Consider the following 27458-nt stretch of genomic DNA (forward strand, 5'->3'; position numbering starts at 1 on the left):
ACCTACTACAAAAATAATAATAAATACATTTCCCTGTGCTGCTGGGCAATGTCCCGCCTTCCTGACTTGCATCTATCATTGATTCATTCTCAATAATTTAAACCCGCCCCAACTACAGAGTGACAGCAGATTCCTACATTTCTATTGGAGACTCCGCTTGCAAGATTTAAAACGAGATTACAATCAGGATGGAGGCCTGCTAGCTGAATTTAAAGATGTATTACAGTTAAGATCCGGAGGATTTAAAACTGAATTGTGGCGAAATGTACAATAATGCCTACACACAAAAACCCCAGAAGAATGTGCCTGTGATCATAGGGATTTCGTTTTGGAAGACAGCAAAGGAAAGAAGGTACAACTTAAGAGTGCAAGTACTGTCGAGCTACTATACATATTTTGAAAAAACAAAAACAAAAAATAAAACAACAACCTCAAGCATTTTGGAAAGTAACCGAAAAGACTAATTTCATACAGTATATAAAAAATGAAAGCCCCGAAATAAACCAAATTTACATAAAACCTGAAAACAGCTAAAAATAAGCACCGAAAAATACAATTAATAAAACCCAAAAAACAGAAACCCTAACTATGATGTTGTCAGTTGCGAGGGCTGCTGCAGCCTTAGCAGTGAAGCTCTTGTGGTACTCTAAGAACATCGTACAGCCGTATCGCACAGACAACTCGACAACGTATGTTAGGTAGAGAGCCAGTTCCTCGTGTCCATGACGGTAAGCAGTGCAGAGGACATCGCGGAAGATGGAGAAGGCCAGGACAAACTCTCCCAGGGTGAGGTTCTCGAGCAAGCGGGGGTCACTGGACTTCAGTGCAACAGAAAAATCTCCACAACAAACTACTTGATGGTCTATTAACTCTGCCGTGGCAATAAGAACAGAGATAAGATTTACGTCCTTACCCTCAATGATTTGCCGGTGCACAGCAGAAGAGATGGTGTAGCGTCGGGTGGCAGGACCTAGGTGAGGTCCTGAGACCGATGCTGAAGCCAGACTGAAAATGGGAGCAAGGTTGGGATCGACGGTGGTGGTAGCGGTGGTGCTGGCGGGTGGAAAAGCGGGCTTCGATGATGTCGAGGCGGGAGTTGATGGCCAATATAGAATCAGCAAGAGGCTGCATGAACTCCTTGATCTTCTGAAAGATACCCTGGTGTAGCGACTGGAAGCTTGTGGCTCTGGCGGTGGCTGGAGGCTGAGGAGGAGACCTGGGAGCTGTGGGGCTGGAGAACTACCTGCTGGGGCCGCTTGGATGCTGGGCGACTGCAGCGGTAGCAGGCTGCGAATCGGAGGCTGGAGAGCCACTGGCCGTGCTCCTGCTGGGGGGGAGGTATGCTGCACCAGAGATGATGAACGAACACCAGTGGAAGTGGAAGGCTGGGCTGGAAGCAGCTCAGGGGAGCTGGGAGGTGCAGAAGCTGGAGCAAAGCTGGATTGGCAGCCTCCGGTCGCAGCGCATCTGCATTTCAGTGGTGGTAAGACGGGCTTTGCCACGGTTGAGCTACAGTAGAGCAAGACAAAGGCAGGAAGTCGTGCTCGTGCATATATAGAGTAGGGAGTGATTGACAGATGGGACAGTGAAGAGGGGAGCCCCGACCCACCCCGCTCTGGCCCGGAGGCTGACGTAGCATGCAGGGTGCAAGGCTATTGGAGAGCTGGCAAAGAGAGAGAGCGTCGACCCGCAACTACCTTTTGCTGGTTTCCGCGGCGGCGCGCTGCTACAGCTGGAAGGAAACAGAGAGGAGAGACACGAACTACGCCTAAAGGCTAACATTATATGTGTGTGTGTGTGTGTGTGTTTTGTTTTGTTAATAATGTATTATAGTGAAAACTGAAGGTAATTTATCTCTGCCTGTAACGTGGGTATATAAAGCCCCTGATTTGAGTTCAATATGTTTTTTGTTTTCAAGAATGGCAAACTGCTACTGAGGGTGATTTATTAGAAGATGTTCTTCCAAGGTGTTTGCCTACTCTGTGTACACTTTAACTCAGAGTTGACAATTTGGGGGTGTGTGTGATGAGAAGCACTGCTTTATTTTTCAAAAAAGTTTTGTCCTGCCATCGCTTCTGACAATCCAAGATGCTTCATTTTACAACTGAGACAGCATTGACGTGTTCTGTTACTTCTGTTCAAATTTGTTTTCTCAGTTTTATTGATGCACTTTTTTCTCCCAACAATTTCTCTGTATTTGCAACAACCTCTTCTCTAAAACGAAGTTCTTGAGTGGAACATTTTGTTTTTCTTTTCCTCTCTCTCAGAATGGTTTGATTTCCACAAGCCTGTACTGCAGCAAAGTAAAACTTTCCAGCCAGCTCTGTTTCCGATATAGGAATGGGACGAATTCATATTAATAAATAAATAAATAAATAAATAAATAAATAAATAAATAATCATTAGCTGTCAATATATTTATCCGAACAGTGGTTTTATTAAAAATATTAAAAAATAACCCACACACAACAGCAGGGTGTATTATTGGGACAATCTGTCTTTTTATGCATAACCCCCATACATTTCTTAAGATGTAACACATTGTATTGAAGGAGGTCCCACATTAACCTGTGATCTAGAATGCAACAAGTACACATTTTTCAGGTGTTGTTCAGGCTGGTTTTCAATGGTGCAACCAGGCAGAACAAGACACATATCACTTACTGAACTCCCTCAACTAAATTTCTTTCTCCGCCACACTACCCGAGGATAAATCTATTTTGAAAGGAGTAGTACAGATGTTGTCAAAATTGTGTAATACCTTTGGTACTGCATCTAAAAATCCCTGTTCAGGATGTTCATACCATGCACTTAAGATCAGCTGGTGACACAGCTCTATTTGGCTAACTGCTCACATGGTGGAATCAACCTCTTGACCTCACTTACAGATGCACTTCTTTGTAGCTTCTCCAAAACAAAGCTGTTTTCAGATCACATTTTTCACAATGAGTAAGGACTTATAAAACCAATGCATTTATTATGCATTCATTCTGTTTGGTTTGAACTAATTATAAAGTGCACTGAGACTATGATGAGGGCCATTTTAAAAACATTATTTTTGTCCAGTTAAGAGTGTTATACTCACCAGAATATGTAAGACTTGAAAGTTGCTAAAATGAGCAAACTATGATTCGACATGTAACCCAAAGAAAGTTCTACACAAGAGCAATCTGCTTTAATTTCAGTTCTGATGCAAATCTGTCATTATTTTTATTAAATGAGTAAAATTAGCTAAAACCTCATAAAATAAAGCACTTTTAACTCCCGAAACAGAAAACTCAATTTTATTGGGATTTCTTCTTTACCCTTGATCTAAGGACACCATTTGAAAGGCTTTTCTTCTGTACTATAATAATAATAATAATAATAATAATAATAATAATAATAATAATACTACAACAATAACAATAATAGTGACTGTTGTCCTCTTTTCCACTATTATTATTCTAATACGGCACTATTAAGTATTCAATCTACTTTAATTACAAATTACATTCAGAGTATTTTGTCCCTAGTGGGGTTCCATCAGATTCTATGTGGTTCACATAGTAAGAATGGGCCTGTACATCACAGTTCACATTATCTGTGAACAAACGATCATTCTTAAGGCTTAAAGAATACTATAGGCTAAATCACATGTCACTCTTTATATGAAGTGCTTGAGATATAGGTTTGGAATGTTTTAGAATTCCAGCACTGGCCTTCCAGGTGAACAGAACTGAAATAATGTGCAGACAGCATTACAGAGCAACTTGTTACAGAGTTAAAGTGCGCTTTCAAAGACAATGAAACTGGGGTCTGTGCCTCTTGACCTGGTCGTGGTGTGCATCTGACTATTTAGCACAGCATTCGGGCGACTGCTTTTCATATATATCTGAAAAAAAAAATAATACAAAATAAACACGTAATTAAAACAGCTGATATTTATAACTTGAAGGCTTTTTTTTTTTTTTAAACCGTTATCTTATATGCATAATAACAAAAATGAAACTATTATAAGATACTTGACACCGATGTAAAACATATATGGAATCTATTTCTTCAAATGTAAGTGGGATGAGTCACCAATACTGTGACAAAAACATCTTCAGTATTTTGGAGAGGTGCATTCTTTCCATTTTGAATTTTATGCCAAAGCAAGCCTCATTGTGAGCCTAGAGGCTATATACTTTTGTTAATACTCTCTTTACCAGTTACATTGAAACTGGGAGTGTGGTACTGCAGTACAGGAACACAATGCCCAAGATTCAGGCAATGGGACAAAAACAAATCTATTATATATATATATATATATATATATATATATATATATATATATATATATAAAAAAACTGCCTTACAAAAAAAGTTACATTGCAAAGCAGCAAAAAGTAATTTCAAATGCTTGTAAAAGATGTAAAAAACTCAGTTAACAACAATAGTAGATCTACTCCTGTCACCAGGTTCCTCATTCAAAGCACACAATAGATTTGGACGTTATTATCAGATTATAATCCCAATGTATTTAAACCCTGACTGACAACTATAGAAACGTCACACTCTATTTATGAAATGTCTCAGTATTTAATAAGTGGTGCTAGGCGGTCATGGGAGTTAAAGTAATCTGATCTGTGGAGGGAACCGTACAATAAAGAAACGAGACGCAAGTGCTCTAACAATGTCTCAACCAAGCAACTACTATGCAGCGTAAGGTGATACTAAACAATAGGACACTATGCAGAGTCTTTTGAAATCTAGTATTTTGCCAATTTCTGTCTGGGCTTGAAGAGATACAGCTTTTCTGATAAACGTGTAAGAAGGACAGAAAGGAAATTAGATGATGCCAAGTTTGTCTTATTCCACAATGACCAGTTTTAAGTTGCTATATTGTATCTGTGGTTCCTGGCAGATGCACATGAAAAAACCATATTGAATGATGAATAGACTGTTATCTGAAATATGTTGGAAGGAAAAATGCACCACAAATGAATTTTAATGAAAAAAGAAGATGAAAACTATTGTAGTAAAGCCCATAGAAACTTTACTATAATCCAGTTACATTAAAAGAGACCAGTCCTTCATTAAAAAGATATGCAAGGAATGAGACTAGCCTACAAACCCCACTTCAGCAATATAGTTTGGAAGTACACTTGAACATAGATAAGACCATATATGTGTGTTAGAAAAGCTGTAAACCTTTCAATACAAAAAAGTAAACTCTCATTTCATCCCAATAACACAACTGCTATGCAGTGGAGAATCATGACCTCTGCCTGGGGCTCTGGGCTACAGCTGCCCATGGCAACAAAACAGTGTGTTTCCACTGCTTGCCCAAGCAAGGTATCGGGTAAGGTTTCGCATCTTATACTCAATGTAGGCAAACTGGCTAAAAGGAAGTGCGTCATCATATAGGTAAAGCACACATATGATATTTTCTTTATTTTTGTTTAAGCTTTATTGTATTCACCAAACAGCGGATAACTTTTTTGAATTGAACAATTTCTATCCTGCTTCGGGACACAAGATAAAAGCCTGGTTGTTTGTTTGGCTGTGCTCTACTTCTTAACCAGAGTCCTTTCTATTAAAGAAACAGCTGCTTAGATTTGTGATGATTGCTGTTTTTCTTAGATTCTGTGAACAGCATGGTTTCACTGGAATGGTAAATTAGCCCAATCAACACCACTGACACTCACCTGTGGAGATCTTAGCAAAATGATCGAATAATTGGTTTGTGCAGCTCTATTTGCTACAAATAAAGCAAAAACCCAAACTACACCTACAGGTGTATCCAGAGGAAAAAAAAAAAAGAAATACCTCTATAGAATATTTTTGTATAAGATACACCAACAAACCCTCTTATATCGTTTTAAAATCTATTTTAAAGAAATGAACATCAAAATGCAAATTAACAAAATGCTGTGCAATGAAAAGTGAGTGGCTAAGCCAGACTTCTATGTAATGATAGCCTGTGTGATGCCTTACCTGTTTGGCTGTCTCAAGAAGAGCAGCAGCTTCAGCCTTGCCAGTCTGCTGAACCATCTTATAGAATATGCTGTCATTATTTTGCAGAAGAACATAGGGCTCATCATATTCATGTATTTTTCCTGCATCTAAAACCTGTAATCAGTACAAGCATGTATAAGCAAAAGTTTTTTGTTACCCTCAACTCTTTACCTTGATTATCATAACTGGTACTTCAGATGTCTGTTAGTTAGCTGGGAATAATAAAATAAAATACATAAAAAAACCAAAAAAAAACCCACACAGAGTAGGGTACTATAGTTCAGCTTGACGTGACTCAAACACAAGATCCCTTTACTGTACTATTATACTAAATGTAGCCGTAGTAGTTGAAGTTGAATACCAGTTGAAATTGGAACCTTCTATAAACCTGTTTCTATATAATACATTAAAAAAGTACTTATTATTAGTCATTTGTACACATATTTACCTTATAGATGGCTATTATCCAGGCTAGAATGAACGCCACACAGGAATAAATGTCCATTCTAGACTGATAGGAGGAAAGTGTTGACCTGCATATGGGTTTCTTCTAGGACAGAATGAACTTCCAAAGTGCACAAAGTCATTCCCAGCAGAGGACTAGCAATGGGATTCAAAGCCTTTCACAATACTCAGAACAATGAACACATACGGGTACGAGTACTTTCTATAGCTAAGGCTCTGCTATCCAAACATAAAAACTGCCTTCCATCTTTTTTGGATGACAAAGCTATTTAACTAAAATGTGGGGAAAAATCAGTGGCCTGCTGGCAGACCACAAAACACTGCAGTGTGTATTCACATGTTCCCTCATGCTGCGCTCAATCATTATCATGCTTAGGTGGTTATATAATGGAAGCCTGTCTGCAGGTGGGTCCCTATCTACCAATTACTGTTTGTTTGCTTTTTGACCTGTATATCATTATATAATTATGAGGACAATGTAAGTACACTATGTGGCAATATTTGTGTTTTTAGCTGCAATGTACAGTGTAACATATAGCACTGCCACTGGTATGGACAAGTACATTTACAAAAAGTTTCTGTGGCTGTAATGGGGGATAAGTCCATCTTATTTGTATGTTCTGAACAACACCCGTAAAGGTGGATCTACACTGGAAGCGAGCAAATAATTTAGAAGTGACTGGAATGTATGGGTGCGTCTGCACCGAGTGCTAGCGATGAGAGCGGCCAGTCTGGGTGACGCGAGCTATTCCAGAGGAATAAAAATGTGTTCTATTTTTCACGACAGTCGTGAGTGACTAGAGTGAAGCAGACCAATCAGAAGCAAAGTCAGTTCCCAACCCACTCACAAACCACATCCAGGATCAGCTTCAGTTTTCCAAGCAGAGTCCCAGGGTCAGTCCCAACCCCAGTACCAGGATAAGCCCCACCTGCAACAGCTTTAATGCAGTATGGCCTGTTGGGATTGTGGGAGAGGGTAGACGAGAAGGGGAAATTATGTAAATACTTGTTTGTGTACTGTTTTGTGGGTGTATTGTGTTGTATTACTGCGTGCGTGACTGCGTGTGTTTTACCTCTTCCCCCTGTCAGCGAGACCTCTCTCCTGGGTGTGTGGTGATTTCACCTGTCATTTCCCTCTCTCCTGGGTGTGTGGTGATTTCACCTGTCATTTCCCTCTCTCCTGGGTGTGTGGTGATTTCACCTGTCATTTCCCTCTCTCCTGGGTGTGTGGTGATTTCACCTGTCATTTCTCTCTCTCCTGGGTGTGTGGTGATTTCACTCTCTCTTTGGTGTGTGTTGGCTTCGCTTGCTTGTTCCATAGTCCATGTGCTGCGTGAGTGGTGTTGTGAAAGGATGCAACTGAAGGGGGGCGTGGAAAAATTACCAAGTAAGACAGAGACACAGCTGACGGACTGGTTGGGAGAACAGCGACAGTGTTAAGGACATGGTCACATGACAGTTTCTGCTAAAATATTCGCTTTTGACGTAGATACAATATTTGCTCACATCGCTGGCTTCCAGTGTAGATCCACCTTAAGGACTTGATTGAGGGCATCAGAGAACCCAGCTGTGTATCAATTATAAATACCATGTCGCAAAAGTGTGCTGTCTCTACCATGAATAAAACGAAAAAACACTATCCCCGCTGTCAATGTCATTTGGTCTTTCATGTTTATAGAATATGAAGCAAGAACTTCCAACGGTCTCCGAGAAGGATTTCTTTATTTAATTTTCACATTTCTACAAAGTGTACATCTGGCTTGTTCTCCCCCTAAAGTTAAACAGGGTGTTCATTTCTATGCATATATAAAACAATAATAATGAAACACATTAAATATTTAACAGACTTACCAGTATTCTATCACTGTCAATAATAGTGTTAAGTCTGTGTGCAATGGTAAGTACTGTACATTGCTCAAACTTTTCGCGAATCGTCTTTTGAATTAACACGTCGGTTCTGTCGAAAAGTAAGAAAGAAATTTTAGTCAATCATGGGTCACATTTTTCAATTTACACCTTGCATATCTTAAAACTTTAAAAAGAATAACAAAGTGACAAATCAACCATTTAAAACATATCTGTATTCCTACACTTTGATATGTGTTAGCTTCTGTCAAACTGGTTAGTGTGTAGCACACTATAGCTGAGTACAGAAGCTGAAATTGGAACATTTTAAACAGGCATGTGTTTTATATCATTGTGCGTACAGCAAGTATGTCTGCCAAGCCAGAAGACTAGAAAACAAAAAATTATGTAAAAATCACAAAAAAATAAAGATAACCGAGTGATTATTTAATGACATCACTGTATAAGATTTCCAAAACCATCAATTATCTTTGTAACACTTGTTGTAAGTTTGGGCATTTGTTACATTTTAAAAGCTCTATAAAGCAAGCTGTGCCATAATTAAAATTGAATCTTATGGTCAGAGTCAGTTTGAGGATCTAGTGAATGAATGGTCCATGATAGAGCAAGGAAACTTCCAACACTGCGTAGGCCCCATGGTCAGGTCTCACTAGTTACTAAAGATGACCATTGCAGTGTAATGTTTGCACAGTTGCATGCATTTTGAGCACATTACCTTGGGTCCACATTCGCTGTTGCTTCATCGATTATCAGTATACGCGTTTTCCTGAGGATTGCCCTGGCAAGGCACACCAACTGCCTCTGGCCAACACTAAAATTTGATCCAGATTCAGCTAGCTGTGTCTCCATCTTACTTGGCAATTCTTCCACTACCCCCTTCAGTTGCACCTGTACAAGGAATCCAATTACCATTTATCCACAGGTATCAAAACACCAGGATCATTCCTCTCTTTTTCTACATTCCCTCTATTCAAATCAAGGGACTGTGAGCTAGAACAACAAGCTAATCAACCAGTCTCTAAAAAACAGAAATCAGCCTGCCGTGTCCCATCTGACTGACCAACAGGATTACAAAACATAAAACAAACAAACAAAAACATAACAAGGAACATTCTTTAACACAGAGTAGGACTGGATTCTTTTGAACTTTAAACATTTTAAAAAGCCCTGATTCGACACCAGGACCGATTCATGAATATCAAACTAGAACTGTATTAAAACTTTAAATGACACACACGTTAGAGCTTTGTGTATGGGGTCATATGGTTAAGACACCTGGTTATGATCAGCAATCACCTGTGACCCCATCTTATTGTTTGTCTCTTGAGCACATTCAACACATCCCTTACATCTTCACTTCGGCATAGCACAAAGCAGCCCTAACAGGATCTCTCTTCAGTTTCTGGTGCCTAACAGGAAACAGAAATCATTACGGCCTTGTCCTCGTCAAAAAAGAGACCCCCCCCCCCCCCCCCGCTAGAACAGCCATCTGTAAAACACTTGGGAGTGTGAAGAGACGATTCAAACACAGATTGCATTCCTCCAGTACCTCTTGGAGTGCATTCCACAGGTCCTCATCAGTGTGCTCGTGAAATGGATCAAGGTTCTTCCTCATTGTGCCTGTAAACAATACAGGGTCCTGGAGAAAAGAAGAAGGGGTGTTAAACACAATAGCATCCCAAGGACAATGTGAAATGGTACTGACACGTGGAATACAGCTGCAAGCATAGAGTGTGCAACATTCCATATCAAATCATCTCACCGCTATTCACCACTTGGTATTCAGATGAAACTAGGCAAGTTGAGGAAAAAACTAAAGCATACAAAATCACAGAGATCACGTGTGATGGCTAAAGGGTTATATATCATAACCTGGAGGTGATGGGATTATACGTGATGCCAATGTAAAAAAACAAAAACAAAAAAAAATCACCATTTCAGGAGGAATCTTATATCTTTGAAATGTTTTCTCATTCAAGCATAAACTAGATTTACGAATTAAAAATGTTCCAGTTACATGTAGCATGTAACATGTAAAAATGTGTGTTACACATATTTACGTACAGGCACCTCCATATTAATTTGTATTTTGAATAAATTGGTTCTCTAGATTTGCATTCCTTGCATCACTTCTCTAGTTACTGATTCTTAATAACGTCTATAGTTTGATCAAGGTCCAGCAATTGGGCACCATTGAATAAGAGCAAATAAAATACTTTATTTTATTGCTGTCTGCACACGCACTTTCCCTGTCTGCACGTTAAACAGGTAACAGTGTTCCAACATGCCATACTCGCTGCTGTAAATCTAGGTCAACCGGTTGTTAACAATAAAGCTATGTGACTTAAATTTAAATTGGCAAGCCTGCCAAACATTTTACATGTGGAAAAATACAGGAAGTTGATTTGTTTAAGAGGAGTAACAAAATATGATTGGAGGCTTTCCATGTTATCTTATTATTTGCTTATTGTTTCGCAATTGTAGCACCTAAAGTAAACATATCTATTGCCTGCTTCCTTGACGAACAGCAGTATTTACGATACTTTAAGTGGTGATAATGGGTGTTTGATAAAACATTAACAGGGAAGTATTGGCCTGTTTATGTCCTGTAGATAAACGTAGTGGCAGGACATGTGGTTTGTAGTCTAGGAAACTCATCTAAGAAAACAGTCAAACAATTAAAATACAATTTTCAGATTGAGAAGTCTTGGATGGAAAGCTGAGCCTCTTCATATGCAAACTGCCATACACAGAATTCCTGTATGACGTCCCTGACTGACAGTGACATCACGTTAGCTATGTGAACAAACTACTGTTTGTTTACATTCGTTTTCAAACAGATTGATTTTTTTTGGGCTCAAAGCATAATTAATTTGCCACTCTAACTTTTTTTGCATTCCCTTTTCCCAGCACTCAACTGCCATGCTATTTAACCAGCTCAAATCCAATGTTCATTTTAATGATGATTCCAGGTAACATGAAGCTTTCTAAGGAGTGATTGTGTAATTGTTCATACCAAGCCTACTCTTTGCTACCCATTTCATGTATATGTTGATGTCATTTCTGCACATTAAATAGAACCTGAAACAGATTTAGTTTAATACAGATTTTATAATACTAGATTGAGTCTCTGAAGCTACAGTACAATATACAGGACCTATATCGCATGTAGACTTTTGTACATGACAGTGCCTTGAGCATATGGTCTCTATCATGAGGGATCAGGTGATAGGATGGGGAAGTGAAACTCTAGTGGGAGAAAAAAGGTCTTAAAACAATGGGACCTGACATGACAGGTAATCCCTTTAGCACAGACTGGTCTGAGTGAGTAAAATCACCCTGGCAGAACTGGTATAGAATGACTGGTAAATCACCACTATGCAGGGTCTTCTTGTTATCCTAACAAAACCATTAAATATTAATCATGTTCCTTTGGTATCCGATTTGAGAACAATCCCCAATAGTTGTGACTAATGTTCATAATGGACCTTTGAAAAACCATTAACAATTAAAGATTTGCCTGCATATGTCATATAGATAAACATAGTGGCGTCATATGTCTGTAGTACCAGGATCTGTTTGTTTTCTGATTTAATACAAGTCTTGTAAAAAGGGGCTTCTGGATTTGCAAGCTACCACAGCAAAAAAAAAAAGAAAGTGCTTATACAAGATTCAAGGTGTGCTTACAATACACTAAATTTACTCTTTGAAAAACAGACGTTTCATCTCAAAGAGATGACAGTAGAGAGCAATATTTACTGCGAGTGTCATTTCTTACTCTTAAAACAACAGGACTTAAAGTGCCAATCAGTGGAACCCAGCTGTTCATTTAAATTATACAAATACATTTGTAATTAATACAGTATTTCTTGAAAATTCTAATTAATTCACAAGTGTCCCTGAAAAAGTGTATAGACAAAAAAAAAATAACAAAAAAAACGCACACACAACCTTTGTAAACCACTGAGTAGCAGAAAACAAGTGCTTCTTTATATAAAAGAGAAACCTTATATGCGACACAACTGATACCAGAAACCCATCAGGGCCGTGGTGAAGACCTTCATGAACTCAGAAACCCCCAAAGCCCTCGGAAACACTAAACAATTAGGCTACAACAATAAGATCAGAGATGATTTACAATATTTTAAAATATTTCCACAAAAAAACATCTTCTGTCACCAGCTATTTTACAAGGTGCAAGAGTTAATCCCCTGAATTTACCAAAACACATTCCCAAAGGGTGGTATTTTCTAATACGGTACCACATATCATAATGTAGAAATAACCTCAAATCTTCTTATAATACCCCCCCCCCCCCCCACACACACACACCTTTTTAAAGCCTGCATCTCCTAAATGAACTGATCATCATCTGTTTGCAGTAGAAAAAGCACATTGTATTTGCACAAAGCACACAAATTTAAGTTCATGTAAAGTTCTCTTCACAGACTCAAAGGTTACCAGCTTGAGAGAGTAGCAGTACTGTGCCTTGATGAAGTGCTCAGTGTGTAGAAACAAAGCAGAGCCTCCACTGGGCTGCAATCCAGTTGTGTTGCTTTGATGGAAACACAATACCAAACTCCCTGCATTGAATTGCTGTTCCTCTCATAGGTGAAGCCCTTCTCATGGCATGGCTGCCCACAACCCTCTGACAAGCACGGGACAAAAGCACAATTGCTACTTCCTTGAGCTTCTGTGTTTAAGAAAATATTGATGTACATTGTAATTTCGAAGCCAGGTAATCTGTGAGATACCTAAAACCGAAAGTTGCCCTCTTGTCATGGTGCTTAACATGTACAATCCCTTGGTCACTCTTATGACACTATGTGATGTTGGTGTAATGCAAATAGCCTTTTCTTTGTGGATTCCAGTTGTCCAAACGGGCAGACCTGCTCTAACACCCCCCCCACATTGTTTCTTCGCATCAGCAGGGTACTCTACCTGAGGTATGATTGACATTTTCGTACGAAGATCATGAAGTCCAAGTTCAGAGGTCAAGACTCCGTCAATTCGGATATTGCCGTCAGGTTCAGCCAGCCGAAACAGGGCAGAGATTAGAGAACTTTTCCCAGCACCCGTCCTTCCAACTATACCAACCTACAAGACAAAAGCAAGCACGGACCAGGAACTGGAGTTTGAGAGAAAGAAACATGAAGTAAAACAGATATAGTCTGTTTCATTGATCTAGCTAGTGATTAAAACAATATGGCAGGGAAACGGGTCATTTGTAATGGACAGCACCTGTAATGGATTTTATTTAAGAGAACCAAATATAACCTGTATTTATATGGCAAGAGGTTAAAACAATGTGGCACTGACAGTTATATTTGTACTGGACAACACTGATAATGAAACTTAACCGAGGAAATCATAGTATAAAACTGTGTACTAAATATTACACTACAAGATGTGCCTCTGTACTCGTAGTGAACTAACAGGACATCAATACAGGAGTCATTAGGCCAGAAGTCAAGTTAATACAGTGCTGCCTAAAATCAGTGACATCCTCCTATCTTTTCAATATAAATTGATACAGTGCCTTGCGAAAGTATTCGGCCCCCTTGAACTTTGCGACCTTTTGCCACATTTCAGGCTTCAAACAAAGATATGAAACTGTAATTTTTTGTGAAGAATCAACAACAAGTGGGACACAATCATGAAGTGGAACGAAATTTATTGGATATTTCAAACTTTTTTAACAAATAAAAAAACTGAAAAATTGGGCGTGCAAAATTATTCAGCCCCTTTACTTTCAGTGCAGCAAACTCTCTCCAGAAGTTCAGTGAGGATCTCTGAATGATCCAATGTTGACCTAAATGACTAATGATGATAAATAGAATCCACCTGTGTGTAATCAAGTCTCCGTATAAATGCACCTGCACTGTGATAGTCTCAGAGGTCCGTTTAAAGCGCAGAGAGCATCATGAAGAACAAGGAACACACCAGGCAGGTCCGAGATACTGTTGTGGAGAAGTTTAAAGCCGGATTTGGATACAAAAAGATTTCCCAAGCTTTAAACATCCCAAGGAGCACTGTGCAAGCGAAATGGAAATGGAAGGAGTATCAGACCACTGCAAATCTACCAAGACCTGGCCGTCCCTCTAAACTTTCAGCTCATACAAGGAGAAGACTGATCAGAGATGCAGCCAAGAGGCCCATGATCACTCTGGATGAACTGCAGAGATCTACAGCTGAGGTGGGAGACTCTGTCCATAGGACAACAATCAGTCGTATACTGCACAAATCTGGCCTTTATGGAAGAGTGGCAAGAAGAAAGCCATTTCTTAAAGATATCCATAAAAAGTGTTGTTTACAGTTTGCCACAAGCCACCTGGGAGACACACCAAACATGTGGAAGAAGGTGCTCTGGTCAGATGAAACCAAAATCGAACTTTTTGGCAACAATGCAAAACGTTATGTTTGCCGTAAAAGCAACACAGCTCATCACCCTGAACACACCATCCCCACTGTCAAACATGGTGGTGGCAGCATCATGGTTTGGGCCTGCTTTTCTTCAGCAGGGACAGGGAAGATGGTTAAAATTGATGGGAAGATGGATGGAGCCAAATACAGGACCATTCTGGAAGAAAACCTGATGGAGTCTGCAAAAGACCTGAGACTGGGACGGAGATTTGTCTTCCAACAAGACAATGATCCAAAACATAAAGCAAAATCTACAATGGAATGGTTCACAAATAAACATATCCAGGTGTTAGAATGGCCAAGTCAAAGTCCAGACCTGAATCCAATCGAGAATCTGTGGAAAGAACTGAAAACTGCTGTTCACAAATGCTCTCCATCCAACCTCACTGAGCTCGAGCTGTTTTGCAAGGAGGAATGGGCAAAAATTTCAGTCTCTCGATGTGCAAAACTGACAGAGACATACCCCAAGCGACTTACAGCTGTAATCGCAGCAAAAGGTGGCGCTACAAAGTATTAACTTAAGGGGGCTGAATAATTTTGCACGCCCAATTTTTCAGTTTTTTATTTGTTAAAAAAGTTTGAAATATCCAATAAATTTCGTTCCACTTCATGATTGTGTCCCACTTCTTGTTGATTCTTCACAAAAAATTACAGTTTCATATCTTTATGTTTGAAGCCTGAAATGTGGCAAAAGGTCGCAAAGTTCAAGGGGGCCGAATACTTTCGCAAGGCACTGTATAACATTTTTAAGAAATGTGGAGATCAATTAACTATACATGAAAATTCTTCTAAATATGTTTTGTTTTTATTTATTATTATTATTTATTTATTAGCATGATACTTTGTTACAAAGTATCATATTACAGATAACAGCAGTTATAGAATACAATAAAAGCAAGTTCAAATGAGAATAAAATTTCAATAAATAATTACGTTTGAGAGTGGTTATGACTAACAGCAGTTAAACTTGCAAATATTTGGTTATACGAATCAATTCCATTAAGAGCAAGTAGTAAGTATAATAAATGGATAAGAATGATTTCAAATAAGAGCAATTGCAAAACACAACACAATACAGTTACCTTTAAGAGTAATATCAAGTACAAGATACAGAAAGTATAATTATGATTGAGAGCAGTAGTAGAATACAGCAAAGCGGAGTAGTTAAGTGCAAGTACAAGATGATGCACGTACTGACACAGTTGGGAATACCATCTCATACTAACAAATGCCCATGCATATATTCAAACCCTAGCAAGTTCTAGATTCTGATAACTTTAGGTACGAATGCCCATACCCAGCTTTATCACAATTTATAGCTGTGAAGGTGTAAGACTGACAGAGAGGGTCAGTTAATTATATATCAGTCGTGACCCTACTGATGGTAACCACACATGATTTTTCTCTGTGGAGCAACAGGTGTCATAGGTTAGGTAAAGATCCTCAAGATACACCAGATGCACTACAGAGAAAATCATGTTTGGTTATTCTGTGTGTAAATATTATACCTGTTGCAGAGGCACTGTCTTCATGAAAGAGTAATAGGATATACTGTGGTAGCAGTGCCAAAGGGCTCATTAGAATTTGAAATATTTTTAGTTCATGGGATTTAAAAACCTCCAACAATTTAGATGGGGTCAACTGTTCGCCAAACAATGGCAAATTGGTTATTGGTGGTTTTTATTAAGAGGGTTCCAATTATATATTGTCAAACCCCATTTACAACGTACCTGGGATATAATGTACACAGCGATATAAAAGAACCAGTATCATGGAACTCAATAAAATCGTATTAAATCCAGTTTAAATTCTCCTTTTAGTACGTACTCCGATATTGCATACTTCGTGATGGCATGCAGTGGTCTGTGCAGCGGATATTGTGCACTCGTAGGCCTACTATTTGCTGTTTGAACTTGACCTTGCTCTTGATTACTGTAATGTATGCAGTATAATAATGGCCAGCGCCAAACGATCGTCAATTTCACTCAAGGACAAACTGTACATTATTGGAGAAATCTTAAAGGGACAAAAGCAGTCAGAATTATGTTGTCAACTGCCTGTAAACGAATGAACATGTCTGTGTATACTGAATTGGATGAGGCTCTGCTCAAGTGGTTTAAACAATCACAAGATGCATCAATACCGTTGAGTGGTCCACTAATGATGGAAATGGCGAACGAACTAGCAAGGCTTTAGAACGTCAAACAGCTTTCTTGATCACTTCAAATTCCGCCATGGGATTGTTTAAGAGAATTTGCAGAGATGAAAAGTCAGTTGATGTTGCAAAATGCAGTGTGTGGACAGACACAAGACTGTCAAACATATTGTCGGCATATGATCCTCGGGATATATTTAATGCAGATGAAACAGGACTCTCAAGATGCTGCCGTCACACTCTGTGCTTCAAAAGTGAGCACTGTTCAAGGGGGGGGGGAGCAAAAAAAGACACTTACTGTTCTTGTGTGCAGTAGTATGGTTGGTGAAAAATTACCCCTATTGATCATAGGAAAGTCTAAGAACCCCAGATGCTTAAAAAATGTTAGGTCCCTCCCCTGCAAATACAAAGCTAACAAAAGACCATGGGTGACGGGAGAGTGGTACCAGAAATTAAAACGTCAGAATGGTCAAAGAAATGCAAAATTGTGTTAATACTGGATAACTGCCCTGCCCATCCAGCCAGCATGAACCTATCTAACATTAAAGTTGTATTTTTGCCACCCAACACAACCAGCAAACTGCAACCCATGGACCAGGGTGTTCTACAGGGTTTTAAATACCACTATCACGGATCGTTCTCAAACACCTCTTGGAGCTGCAAGCCAGAAAGGAGGAAATGAAACTGTCACTGCTGGATGCCATGGCATGTACAAAGGTGACTTCTGAAACAATTTCAAACTGCTTCTCACATACAGGATTCAAACTACCTGGTGAGGTGGGTGACGCTGAAACAGTAAAAGGGGAAGAGGAAGATGCACAGCAATTGATGGCAGATCTTAATGTAGGGGACATTAGCTTCTCTGACTTTGCTAACATTGATGACAATGTTGTCACTAGCAGAGGTCTGTTTGACCAGCAGAGTGTAAAAGGACATTCTAGACAGTCGTGAGAGCGCTGTGGATACCGAAGCAGCAGAGGGTGACGATGAGAACAATGTGTCAGTGATGGTGGTCCCTTCTCTCAGCCAGTACAAACAGGCCCTTGATAGTGTTAAATCTTTTGTGATGAGCCAACCAAATGGAGATGAGTTCATGGACTTAGTAGTACATCTTGAAGAGCTCAAGTTTAAAAAGCAGCAGTCATCTATAAGACTTCTTAAAAGTAGCACACAGGCAATGATTACTGTACTGTACCTGAACCAACAGTTTGCATGGTAATGTTTATTAACTTGTATATTACTTTTATTATTATTATCAGTTGTATTATTTCTATAATGTATTAATTATTACTGTACTTTATTTTTTTATTCATTCATTTATTATTTTACTAATTACTGAACAGTATTATTTGTACATTAATTACATTATCATTTTTTTTTTGTTATTTTTTATTAACTCATTTAGCTGACCATCTTTACCCAAGGCATCATAGAATTACTGTATTAAATCTTAAAATACAGAATGTTACATACTGTATAGTAATGTACTAGTTACATGTTACATTATTTTATATTGTTTCTACTGTAAAACCTTTATACTACATACATTGTACATGCACATTATCAATTAGTACTGTACCAGGTTTTGAATTTTGTTTTGAATGCTGATTAGCGGGTATGTGGATGTACCTGGCTATTGCATACCTTGGTTATAACATTCTGTTTTTACGGTGCCAAGGCAGTATGTTGTATCAGAGTTTCACTGTATATATACATACATACATACATACCAACCATACATAGTTGTAGTCAAAAGTTTACATACCATAAAACTTTAAATAAACGCGGCGTTTATTTACAATATTTGCCAGTAGCCCCGGTGCCTATTGGAGACCGGCGACATTAATGCTTGTGTCAGTGGGTAATAACAGTTTGTATTGTAATAATAGTAAAAACAGTAAAATCCACTAGTCAGCCCTGTACATATCGGAACACAAGCGTGTATTAAGGTAGGCTTGCAGCACAATGGAAATTTATAATTTCTAGAAATTTCTCAAAAACAAAGAATTTTAGGGAAAAAAAAAAAAGTTACAAGAAAACAGAAGTTTACAATTATTTATTTCAACAATTTTTTTTGCAAAACTCCAAAAATGCAAATTCAGAAGTAGCCATACCCTTTGATGCTATGATAGTATTGTCTACAATTTCAAAGGGTATGGCTTTGAAATTGAAATATGATCATGCAGAACCCAATTCTAGAAAAGTCTAGAAAATGCTGAATTGTAGGTGAACATTCTTAGAGAGTATAAAAGGGTTAGGCATAGGATGATTGCTGCAATTACCAAAACCTGAAGACCTTCGGCAGAAAATTATTTATTGTCACAACGCTCCCTCGGTCTGGAAGAAAGAAGGTTCTTTCACCAAGAACAAGTAGAACAAGGTTAATAACAAATCTGACATTGACTGCCAAAGATGATTCCAGTGGAAAACAAAGTGAATTGGTTGCAAGTGGGACCGGGGTTTCCATTTCAACTATAGGTCGCTCTTAGGAAAACGTCACAAGGACAAATCGCTCAAAGTTTGCAAAACGGCATTTGAATGATGGTATGAGTTCTGTGGAATGATGAAACAAAACTCAAGCTATTTGGTCACGCTGATTGTCATTATGTTTGGAGAAAGTCTGCTGAGGCGTACAAAGAAAAGAACACCATACCGACTGTCAAGCATGGAAGTGGTAAAATCCTTCTATGGGGCTGTTTATCCTCTAATGGCACAGGAAATTTAGCTCCAATACATGGTAAAATGAATCAGAAAAAGAAAAAGAACCAGGAGCGCTCTTTGGTTTAAACTGTTTATAGTATAACAAATCTTCATGTTATGAAAAAGGTGCTCTTTGGAGTCGAGGGTTTCTTCAAAAATTTAGTAAAAAATATGTGAAAAAATACCTGTATCCATTGTTTTCATTGTCATCAGACAAATCACCAAAAACCAAGGCACTCTTACAAACTTATAGGTAAAAAACCTTTATTAACGGGGCATATCCAACAACAAAAAGTTAAAAATAGAACACAAAGCCAGCATGTTCTAAAAAAACAGAGACTACTGATGCATAGCGGCAAAACTAGCCTTCATCAGGGTACAGTCTGGTAAAATGGATTCCACAGCATACCAAAAGATATTGGCCAATCACCTGAAACTCTCTGCTGCAAAACTTTAAAGCGCAACTGGATGGTCTAACACAACAATGATCTACAGCACACATCTAAATCTACTTCAGAATGGTTAAAGAAGAATAAAATCAAGGTTCTGGAATGGCCTAGTCAAAGTCCTGATCTAAATCCAATTGAGAATCTTTGGTATGAGCTGAAGAAGGCTGTGCAGCACAAGAGAAATCCTCAGAATTTGAATGAACTGGAACAATTTTGCGTTGAAGAATGGTCAAAAATCACAAAAGAATCATGCCAAAAGCTCATTGACAAATATCCTAATTGTTTAAAAGATTATTTAAAAGATATTGCTAAAGGTGCCTCAAATAGCTATTAATTTCATTTTCCTTGTCAGGGTATGAATTAGCATTTTTGGAGTTTTGCAAAATTGCTGAAATAAATCATTGTTAGACTATTGTAACTTTTTTTCCTCATCCACAAAAGCAAAACTTTTGCCACTAAAGATTTTTCCTACAATTATTTGTTTTATAATTTCTAGAAATTATAAATTTCCATTGGGGTATGTAAACTTTTGACTACAACTGTATATACATACATATAAACACCTTTCCAAAAATGAACCCAATAAAATAAAGTATGCATGTGTCATTCAGTGAAGGATAAATGTGGCAGCAGTGACAGATTTCTATGATAGACTGTCACAGAAATATAATGAATCTTGGTTGTAAATCTCCCTCCCGACCTGTGAGGACGCTAAGCATCGAGGACAGAGTTCTTTGGACGGGCTGGTCTGACAGTTTCCCCGGATCGGGAAGTCTGTCAGTCTGGAAGAAGACGAGACTCCGTTGCAAGAATGTATTGACCCAGAAGAAAAACAATGTAGCAGCCGCAGATTGTAAAGGCAGCTGCATTCGTTTACCAAGGGGTCATGCGTGACAGCATATAAGGGGGACGGAGAATCGTAATCGGTTCCTTCGCTTGGTTTGTGGTTTTTAAATCTAGAAGGACGGTGAGAGACCCTAAAGGACTATAAAAGTATTGCAAGTGTTTTTTGTTTGTTTGTTCTGTCTGTTAGGAATTGTCTTGTTTGTGAATCACCAGACAGCTAACACGTTTCCGGAGCTGTCACCTTGGGCCAGCACAAAGCCGGAACAGCACTTCACCACTGTCACGAAATAAACTGTATCACTCACCACAAGCACTACAGCATGCACCCAGGACTGGTGACCGTGTTAGTATATTGTAGGAAGGATACGCGTGTTTATTATTTGGGACTGCAACCCTGTTGTTATTTACTGTTATTTACATTGCTGTGGATTATTATTTGGTCACCAGACCTGGATAAAAATAAAAACTGTTGCCTAACCGGATTATAAATCTCTGCGTGTTTCATTACTGCACTGCATCACGCCTGCACCTGCATGTACCACTTACCACATAGACAAACAGATTAATTAGAAGTATATTCTTGTGGTTGTAAAGCAAAGCATTGCCCCCTCTATTTTCAGTGATTCACAGGTATTTGTGTTTGACTTTGCTACAAAGGGTGATGAGTGACAGGTGCGTGTTCCACTTATGGTGTTTGCAAAGAGCTGTCTGCACATACACAAAACCTACAGGTCTACAGCATCAAAGGAATGCACTACTTAAATGCTGTGAAAGTCTTTTCAAGGCCACTTGAGATCTGCCCTTTTCATTTCCAGACCATCCAATGCAGAATCCACAGAATCAATTATCATTTTTAACATTTAACATTTTTCAAAAGAAAATGTGGCTGGCCTCAGTGCTGCTTACACAGGAAATGTGTATTCAGGCCAGCTCACTTTTTTTTTTTATTATTATTTATTTTTAGAAAGGACACACATTGTGCATGTGCAGTTATACCTAAAAAAAAAAGAAAGAAAATACGAGAATATGAATAATACATGATTTCTAATGGATCACTGATGAAGGCACTAGATGAAAAAAGCATGTCTATACTGTATGTATGTATGGTTGCTCTGGTGTATGTAAACCACAATAACACGTTTTTGTTGTTGTGTATCATGGCATTAAAACCATTCACTGCTTATGCACTGCATTCTGGTGCTTGGAATACATTATTCTACATGCTAATTAGCAGTTATATTTTTGTTATTTTTTAGTTTTTTTATTTGTTTTGTATTAATAGAAGTGCCTTAATCTACTCAAAACACCTGACAATGTACTTGTTAATGACCTACATTTAGCTATATTGAAAAAAAAATAAACTACAAACTGAATATGAATCTATGGGTTTTTAAACCTTGCAGAGTTAAAAACATGCTTTATTCAATTATACTAACTTTGTAGCTGTATGTATCTGTAAAAGTGCACATATGTTTTTTGGAAAAGATAGCTGCATGAATGTTAACTGGGTCTGGAAATAAATACTGTATGCCTGACAGTGTAGCAGTGTTTTTTTTATTTTAATTTTTTTAAAAACAAATGTTTTATTTTTAACACAGGGCAGTTTAATAGAAACTTACGTAGTATACTAACCTTCTCTTTGGATCTGAAAACTGCATTAATGTTCTTAAGAACATGCGGCCCGTCACGGCTGTAAGCAAAGTTCACTCCCTCGAAGACAATCACTCCGTGCCTTGGCCAGTCTGGGGGAGGCCGGCACTCCGTCACCCAGGGGGCCTCGTTCTCCAGCTCTGTGTAATCCAGCACCCGCTCCACTGACGTCATCTGAAGGTGGTCGTACATAATTAGTGTTGCATCTTAATCTTCTACAAAAAGTTTAAAATGTAAATCCTGTGAACATAAACCTACAGGAAAAAACTGTATATTCTTATATTCATCATATGCAAAACAAACACATTAACATTTGGAATTTACATTGGACTTCCAGAACAGCTAGCATATGTGCACCAATCAGCAGTTGATTGCATTTTGTAGTCACAGACATTTTCAAAGTCCCACGATGTACACGGCAGAATTTTGGAATTGAGGTCATGGTGTGATGAATTTCAATGTTGTTTATAGTAAAATTTACAGGACAACACTCCTACAACTTGAGGAGTTTTGGACAGAGATGTGGATCTTTTCCAACTAGTGGGCGCGTCTTAATTAGGAAAGCAGTGATCCACCATGACTGCCTGTAATAACACGGCACAATCTGTCAATGAAAACACTGGGGCTGTGATAAAGGAAGCTCTGCTTGATTTGTGGTTAAAGGTACGGCTGCCTTGAACAAAAACCTGTGAATGAAGCTGTCAACCAAAGCAAACATAAGCATGCTACAGCACAGCACTGAGACTCCACATCAGGGCTCTGTATCCATGTATTCCTTACCAAGTCAAACATGTATTGTTTTCAATGTCTATATACTGTACAAACAAACTTGATCTTACCTGATTCTCAATAAAACCAGATGGATTTTTGTAGTTTCTCAAGTTGTATTCAGATTGAATTTTATTTATTTATTTATTTTTTTTGGTTTCATGACAGGTTTAATTACCTGATTCTCAACTTCGGCACTTTGCCGGACACCCCACTGGAACATTCCTACCAGAGTGATAGCGTAGGAAAGGGCCAGACCAACGTTGCCAGCCTCCAGTTCTGTAGAACGGGAAAAAGAAAAAGGGGAAGTATGTAAACTACCTTGCTTCGAAGGAGGTCATTTTCTGGATATGACCTAAAACTACCTCGCACAATTTCATTTTCCAACAATTTTTTGTTTTGTTTTGTTTCTAATTATGATCGTGGATCTGTCTTTTGAGAGCCATAACACATTGTTTGTCAGAGCGTTTTAAAACTGGAGTACAATTGCACTCCACATGGAGTCCAACTGGGCTATTTTAGATTGGTAGTGATGAAGGAGGCTGTGTGTTCCAGTGGTTAAAGAAAAGGGATTGTAACCAGGAGGCCCCCGGTTCAAATCCCACCTCAGCCACTGACTCATTGTGTGACCCTGAGCAAGTCACTTAACCTCCTTGTGCTCCGTCTTTCGGGTGAGACGTAGTTGTAAGTGACTCTGCAGCTGATGCATAGGTCACACACCCTAGTCTTGGATAAAGGCGTCTGCTAAATAAACAAATAATGAAAGTATTTTAGGGCATGAGAAAGCTCAGTTGCAGTTTAGGGGAAACAGAACTTTTGAGGGGTGTCCTATAAAACTTGATAACCCATTACTTAATTGTCTTTAGATAACCTAGCCTTGCTTGTGGGCAATCAAGTTTTTCCACCACATGTTTAATATTCCAGAAAATAAATAAATAAATATATATATATATATATATATATATATATATATATATATATATATATTAAATGTAGTAATTGCCAATGATTTTACCCAAGTTTTCTCCCCAATTTGGAATCGCCAATTGTATTTTTATTAATCCCGGTTCACCGCTGCAACCCCCCAGCGACTTGGGAAACGATGGCTGACACAAGCGTCCTCTGAAACGTGTCCCTACCTAGCCGTCTTTTTTTCTCACTGCAGATCCACAGCGAAGCCATCAGATCTATAGTGCCGGAGGACAACACAGATGTGAATGGCTCCACTGCAGACCCACAGGTGCCCTTATCAGCCACAGGAGTCGCTGGTGCGTGGTGAATCATGGATTGCCCTGCCGACCTAAGCCCTCCCTACCCGCACAATTGTCCGAGTGCAGCCCCCTGGAAACTCCCGGTCACGGTCGGCAATGACAAAGCCTGGATTCAAACTCGTGATCTCCAGGCTATAGGGCGCACCCTGCACTCCACGCGGAGTGCCTTTACTGGATGCAACCACTCAGGAGGCCCCTCAGAAAATATTTTTTGATGGCAATAAGTGGAAACTGCAATGGTGGGATAACATTTTTTTCCAGGACAGCCCTTATTTTATCAAAAACAAATTGACACCAAGGTTGATATATGTTGATATCTTTTATAACAGATTTGGTGAAAATAAAAACTAGATGCAGTGTCATGCTTTATTCCTTACATATGCTATTGTACAGCTTTTATTACACATCACTTCAGGTTTAGTGACTAGTGGTTACATTACAATTGCACCAAGCTTAAATGGGAAGAACATCCAGTTTAGGAGATTATCTGATCCAAATCTGGAAGCACATTAGCAAATACTTAGTTATTGCAAAGCAAATCACATTTCTTACCATTCGCGAGGAGAAGAGATCCAAAGGCAACCGTTGGTACAAAAATTGTACAAAGGCCATCTAGTCGAACAGAAAACCACCGTGATGTGGTTAAAAACAAAAACCAGGACTCTGAGGGGGAGGACGACAAAAAGTCCTGATAAAACATGGTTCTTAATTTAAGAGCTTCAGACAATCCAATCATTAAATCAGAGGTTAAAGCACTGTGGCAGTGAAAGAGTTACTTTTAACTGTGCAACATCAGTAATGGACTATAAAAGACATTCAAAGAATCAGTTTACCACATTAAGACAATTACTCCATACAGCAGAAATTTAGAAAGTAACATGGCCTCAACATCAGATATGAGGCTTTGACACTGGCAGCGACAGCTCTGTAAATATAACGAAAGGATTCATCATAGAATATAGTCATAGAATGTAGTTGTGTATGAAGCCAATCTCTCAAAGCATTAGGTCTTTATCATCTGGAAACCAAGAAATGGCAAATATCGGCAAATTCATACAAGCGCCCCTTACAGGGAATGTTCACTAAACCAAAACCAGAACTTTCCTTTAATACTCCAATCAATAAGGTGTCAGTACTGCGAGGCCACCAGGACTTCACTTTATGCAACAAACGAATATATAGTGTTAATCAATTAGGGGGCACAATGACCCAGATTAAGAAGAACTGGGAAACTATTACTAACTTGTAACAAATTCATATAGTTTGAATTAATTACTGCTGTATTAAGAAATGATTCTATTTCAAGACAGACACAAGAAAAGGAATGAAGATCTTGCCATGTATGTCTTCAATTTTGCTCAAGGGTTGAAGAAGCTGCCTTCCTCCGAAGTCAATAGTACACTAACCTGAATGGAGATCTTGATGGTCATCAAATTCACTTTGAAATCTTTGTTCTGCTTTAAAGGCACGAATGGTCCACAGCCCTTGGAGAGACGAAGACAGGTGGGAGAAGACAGGACTCCGGGCTAAAAAAAAAAAAATTAAAGACCTTCAGGAATCAAAAATTATTAATTTTATCATATCTAAAACTGGGGTACGGGTTCCCCAGATCACCTAGAAAGATTAGAATCTGAAACATAATAAATAAATACTGGGATAAACAAGCTGTCATAACTTTTAAATGTACACATTATCTTAAATTGCTTAAAACAAACTGGTTGACTATTCAACAGCTTCTTCAAACAGCCGTTTCAACATTGTAATTTCTCAATGAACCTTACAGCTGTGTTGAAACACTTGTTTGAATAAGCCATGTGTTCCAAGTTTAAAGCTTGAGATAAAGAGAGGTTCAGGTACGGATTGCAACGTGTCCCAGAATGTGTCTCATCACATGCAGTGCGGGTTAAATGCTTAAAGCTATTTAACACCTTAAATAAATAAGCATACAAAAAGAGTTGATGAAAATGTCCTATATTTGAAAGGATCACATTTTGTAGACAGCACATGTACATGTGTGTAGTGGGCGAACAAGTGACCTTCAAGTGAATAAAACAAAATAAAATGATATATCTTGAAATATCTACAGGCGAGGACAATCTGTTATGTGCAAGCGTACAACCCTGTAGTCAGGACAGGTGAATGAACAGACCATAATTAAAAGGTTAGTAAGTACACCTTTAAAATCTTCAAGATGGAGTTTATATACATGCTGCAAAAAATAAATAATTACTGGTCTGTGTCTATGGTTACAGAGTAAGTCAGGGAGGGTGGATTTATAACTGTGGATCTGTTGGCTATCCACTGTAATCTAGCCATGCTGAACTGGTGCACTGTTGGAGGACTACTTACTATGTCTTGTAATGAAGAATGCCTTTGATTTCAGTACCGCTATTAGTATGCCATGCTTATAAAAAAAGGCCAAGAAAAAAGAATGAGCTTCTTAAAACCTACTGGTGGATTCCAAGCGCTTGACATCTCGAGAGGTCTGCAGGAAATACCGGCGTAGGATTATGAAAATGATCAAGAGGGGAATGAGCGGGATTATAATCCAGGGGATTACAGACACAGCCACGGCTATCACACCCACAATCTGCAGGGAGATCTGTGGAGAGAAAATAAAACATGTGTTGCCAGTTTATTGTCTCTTTTAAAAGCATGATCCAAAGGGCAAGGTGAGACAGGGGGTTAATGCAGTAGCTGTTCACTCCCGGCGCTCACTGTCCTCCTAAGAGGCTGATAACACCAGGTCAGGATTGGAAGATTGTGGGTTACTGTGCTGAAGCTCACACAGCTATCCCTGCTCTGTGGAGGAATAGTGATGGATAGAGTTCACAGCTGCAGAAGCATATTATGTAAAAATAATATACTGTATATATATATATA

General features: G+C 38.7%; 1 protein-coding gene across 2 annotated transcripts in view; it reads right to left on the reverse strand.

Annotated features, from left to right (window-relative positions):
• Positions 1-2417: 2417 nt before the first annotated feature.
• LOC117405927 (ATP-binding cassette sub-family C member 4-like) overlaps positions 2418-27458 on the reverse strand; it is an 87221-nt gene continuing 62180 nt past the window's right edge. For both annotated transcript variants that reach the window (XM_034009461.3, XM_034009462.3), the window contains exons 21-31: positions 27027-27177; positions 25982-26101; positions 25128-25238; positions 23483-23583; positions 22519-22710; positions 13255-13410; positions 9863-9952; positions 9029-9201; positions 8299-8404; positions 5962-6096; positions 2418-3874 (exon numbers count right to left, since the gene is read on the reverse strand). In XM_034009461.3, coding sequence (XP_033865352.2) covers positions 3764-3874; positions 5962-6096; positions 8299-8404; positions 9029-9201; positions 9863-9952; positions 13255-13410; positions 22519-22710; positions 23483-23583; positions 25128-25238; positions 25982-26101; positions 27027-27177 — 1446 coding nt within the window. In that variant the 3' untranslated portion in view covers positions 2418-3763. The remainder of the gene's footprint in view (positions 3875-5961; positions 6097-8298; positions 8405-9028; positions 9202-9862; positions 9953-13254; positions 13411-22518; positions 22711-23482; positions 23584-25127; positions 25239-25981; positions 26102-27026; positions 27178-27458) is intronic.

This window comes from Acipenser ruthenus, chromosome 9 (genome assembly GCF_902713425.1).
Source record: "Acipenser ruthenus chromosome 9, fAciRut3.2 maternal haplotype, whole genome shotgun sequence".
Lineage (NCBI taxonomy): Eukaryota > Metazoa > Chordata > Actinopteri > Acipenseriformes > Acipenseridae > Acipenser > Acipenser ruthenus.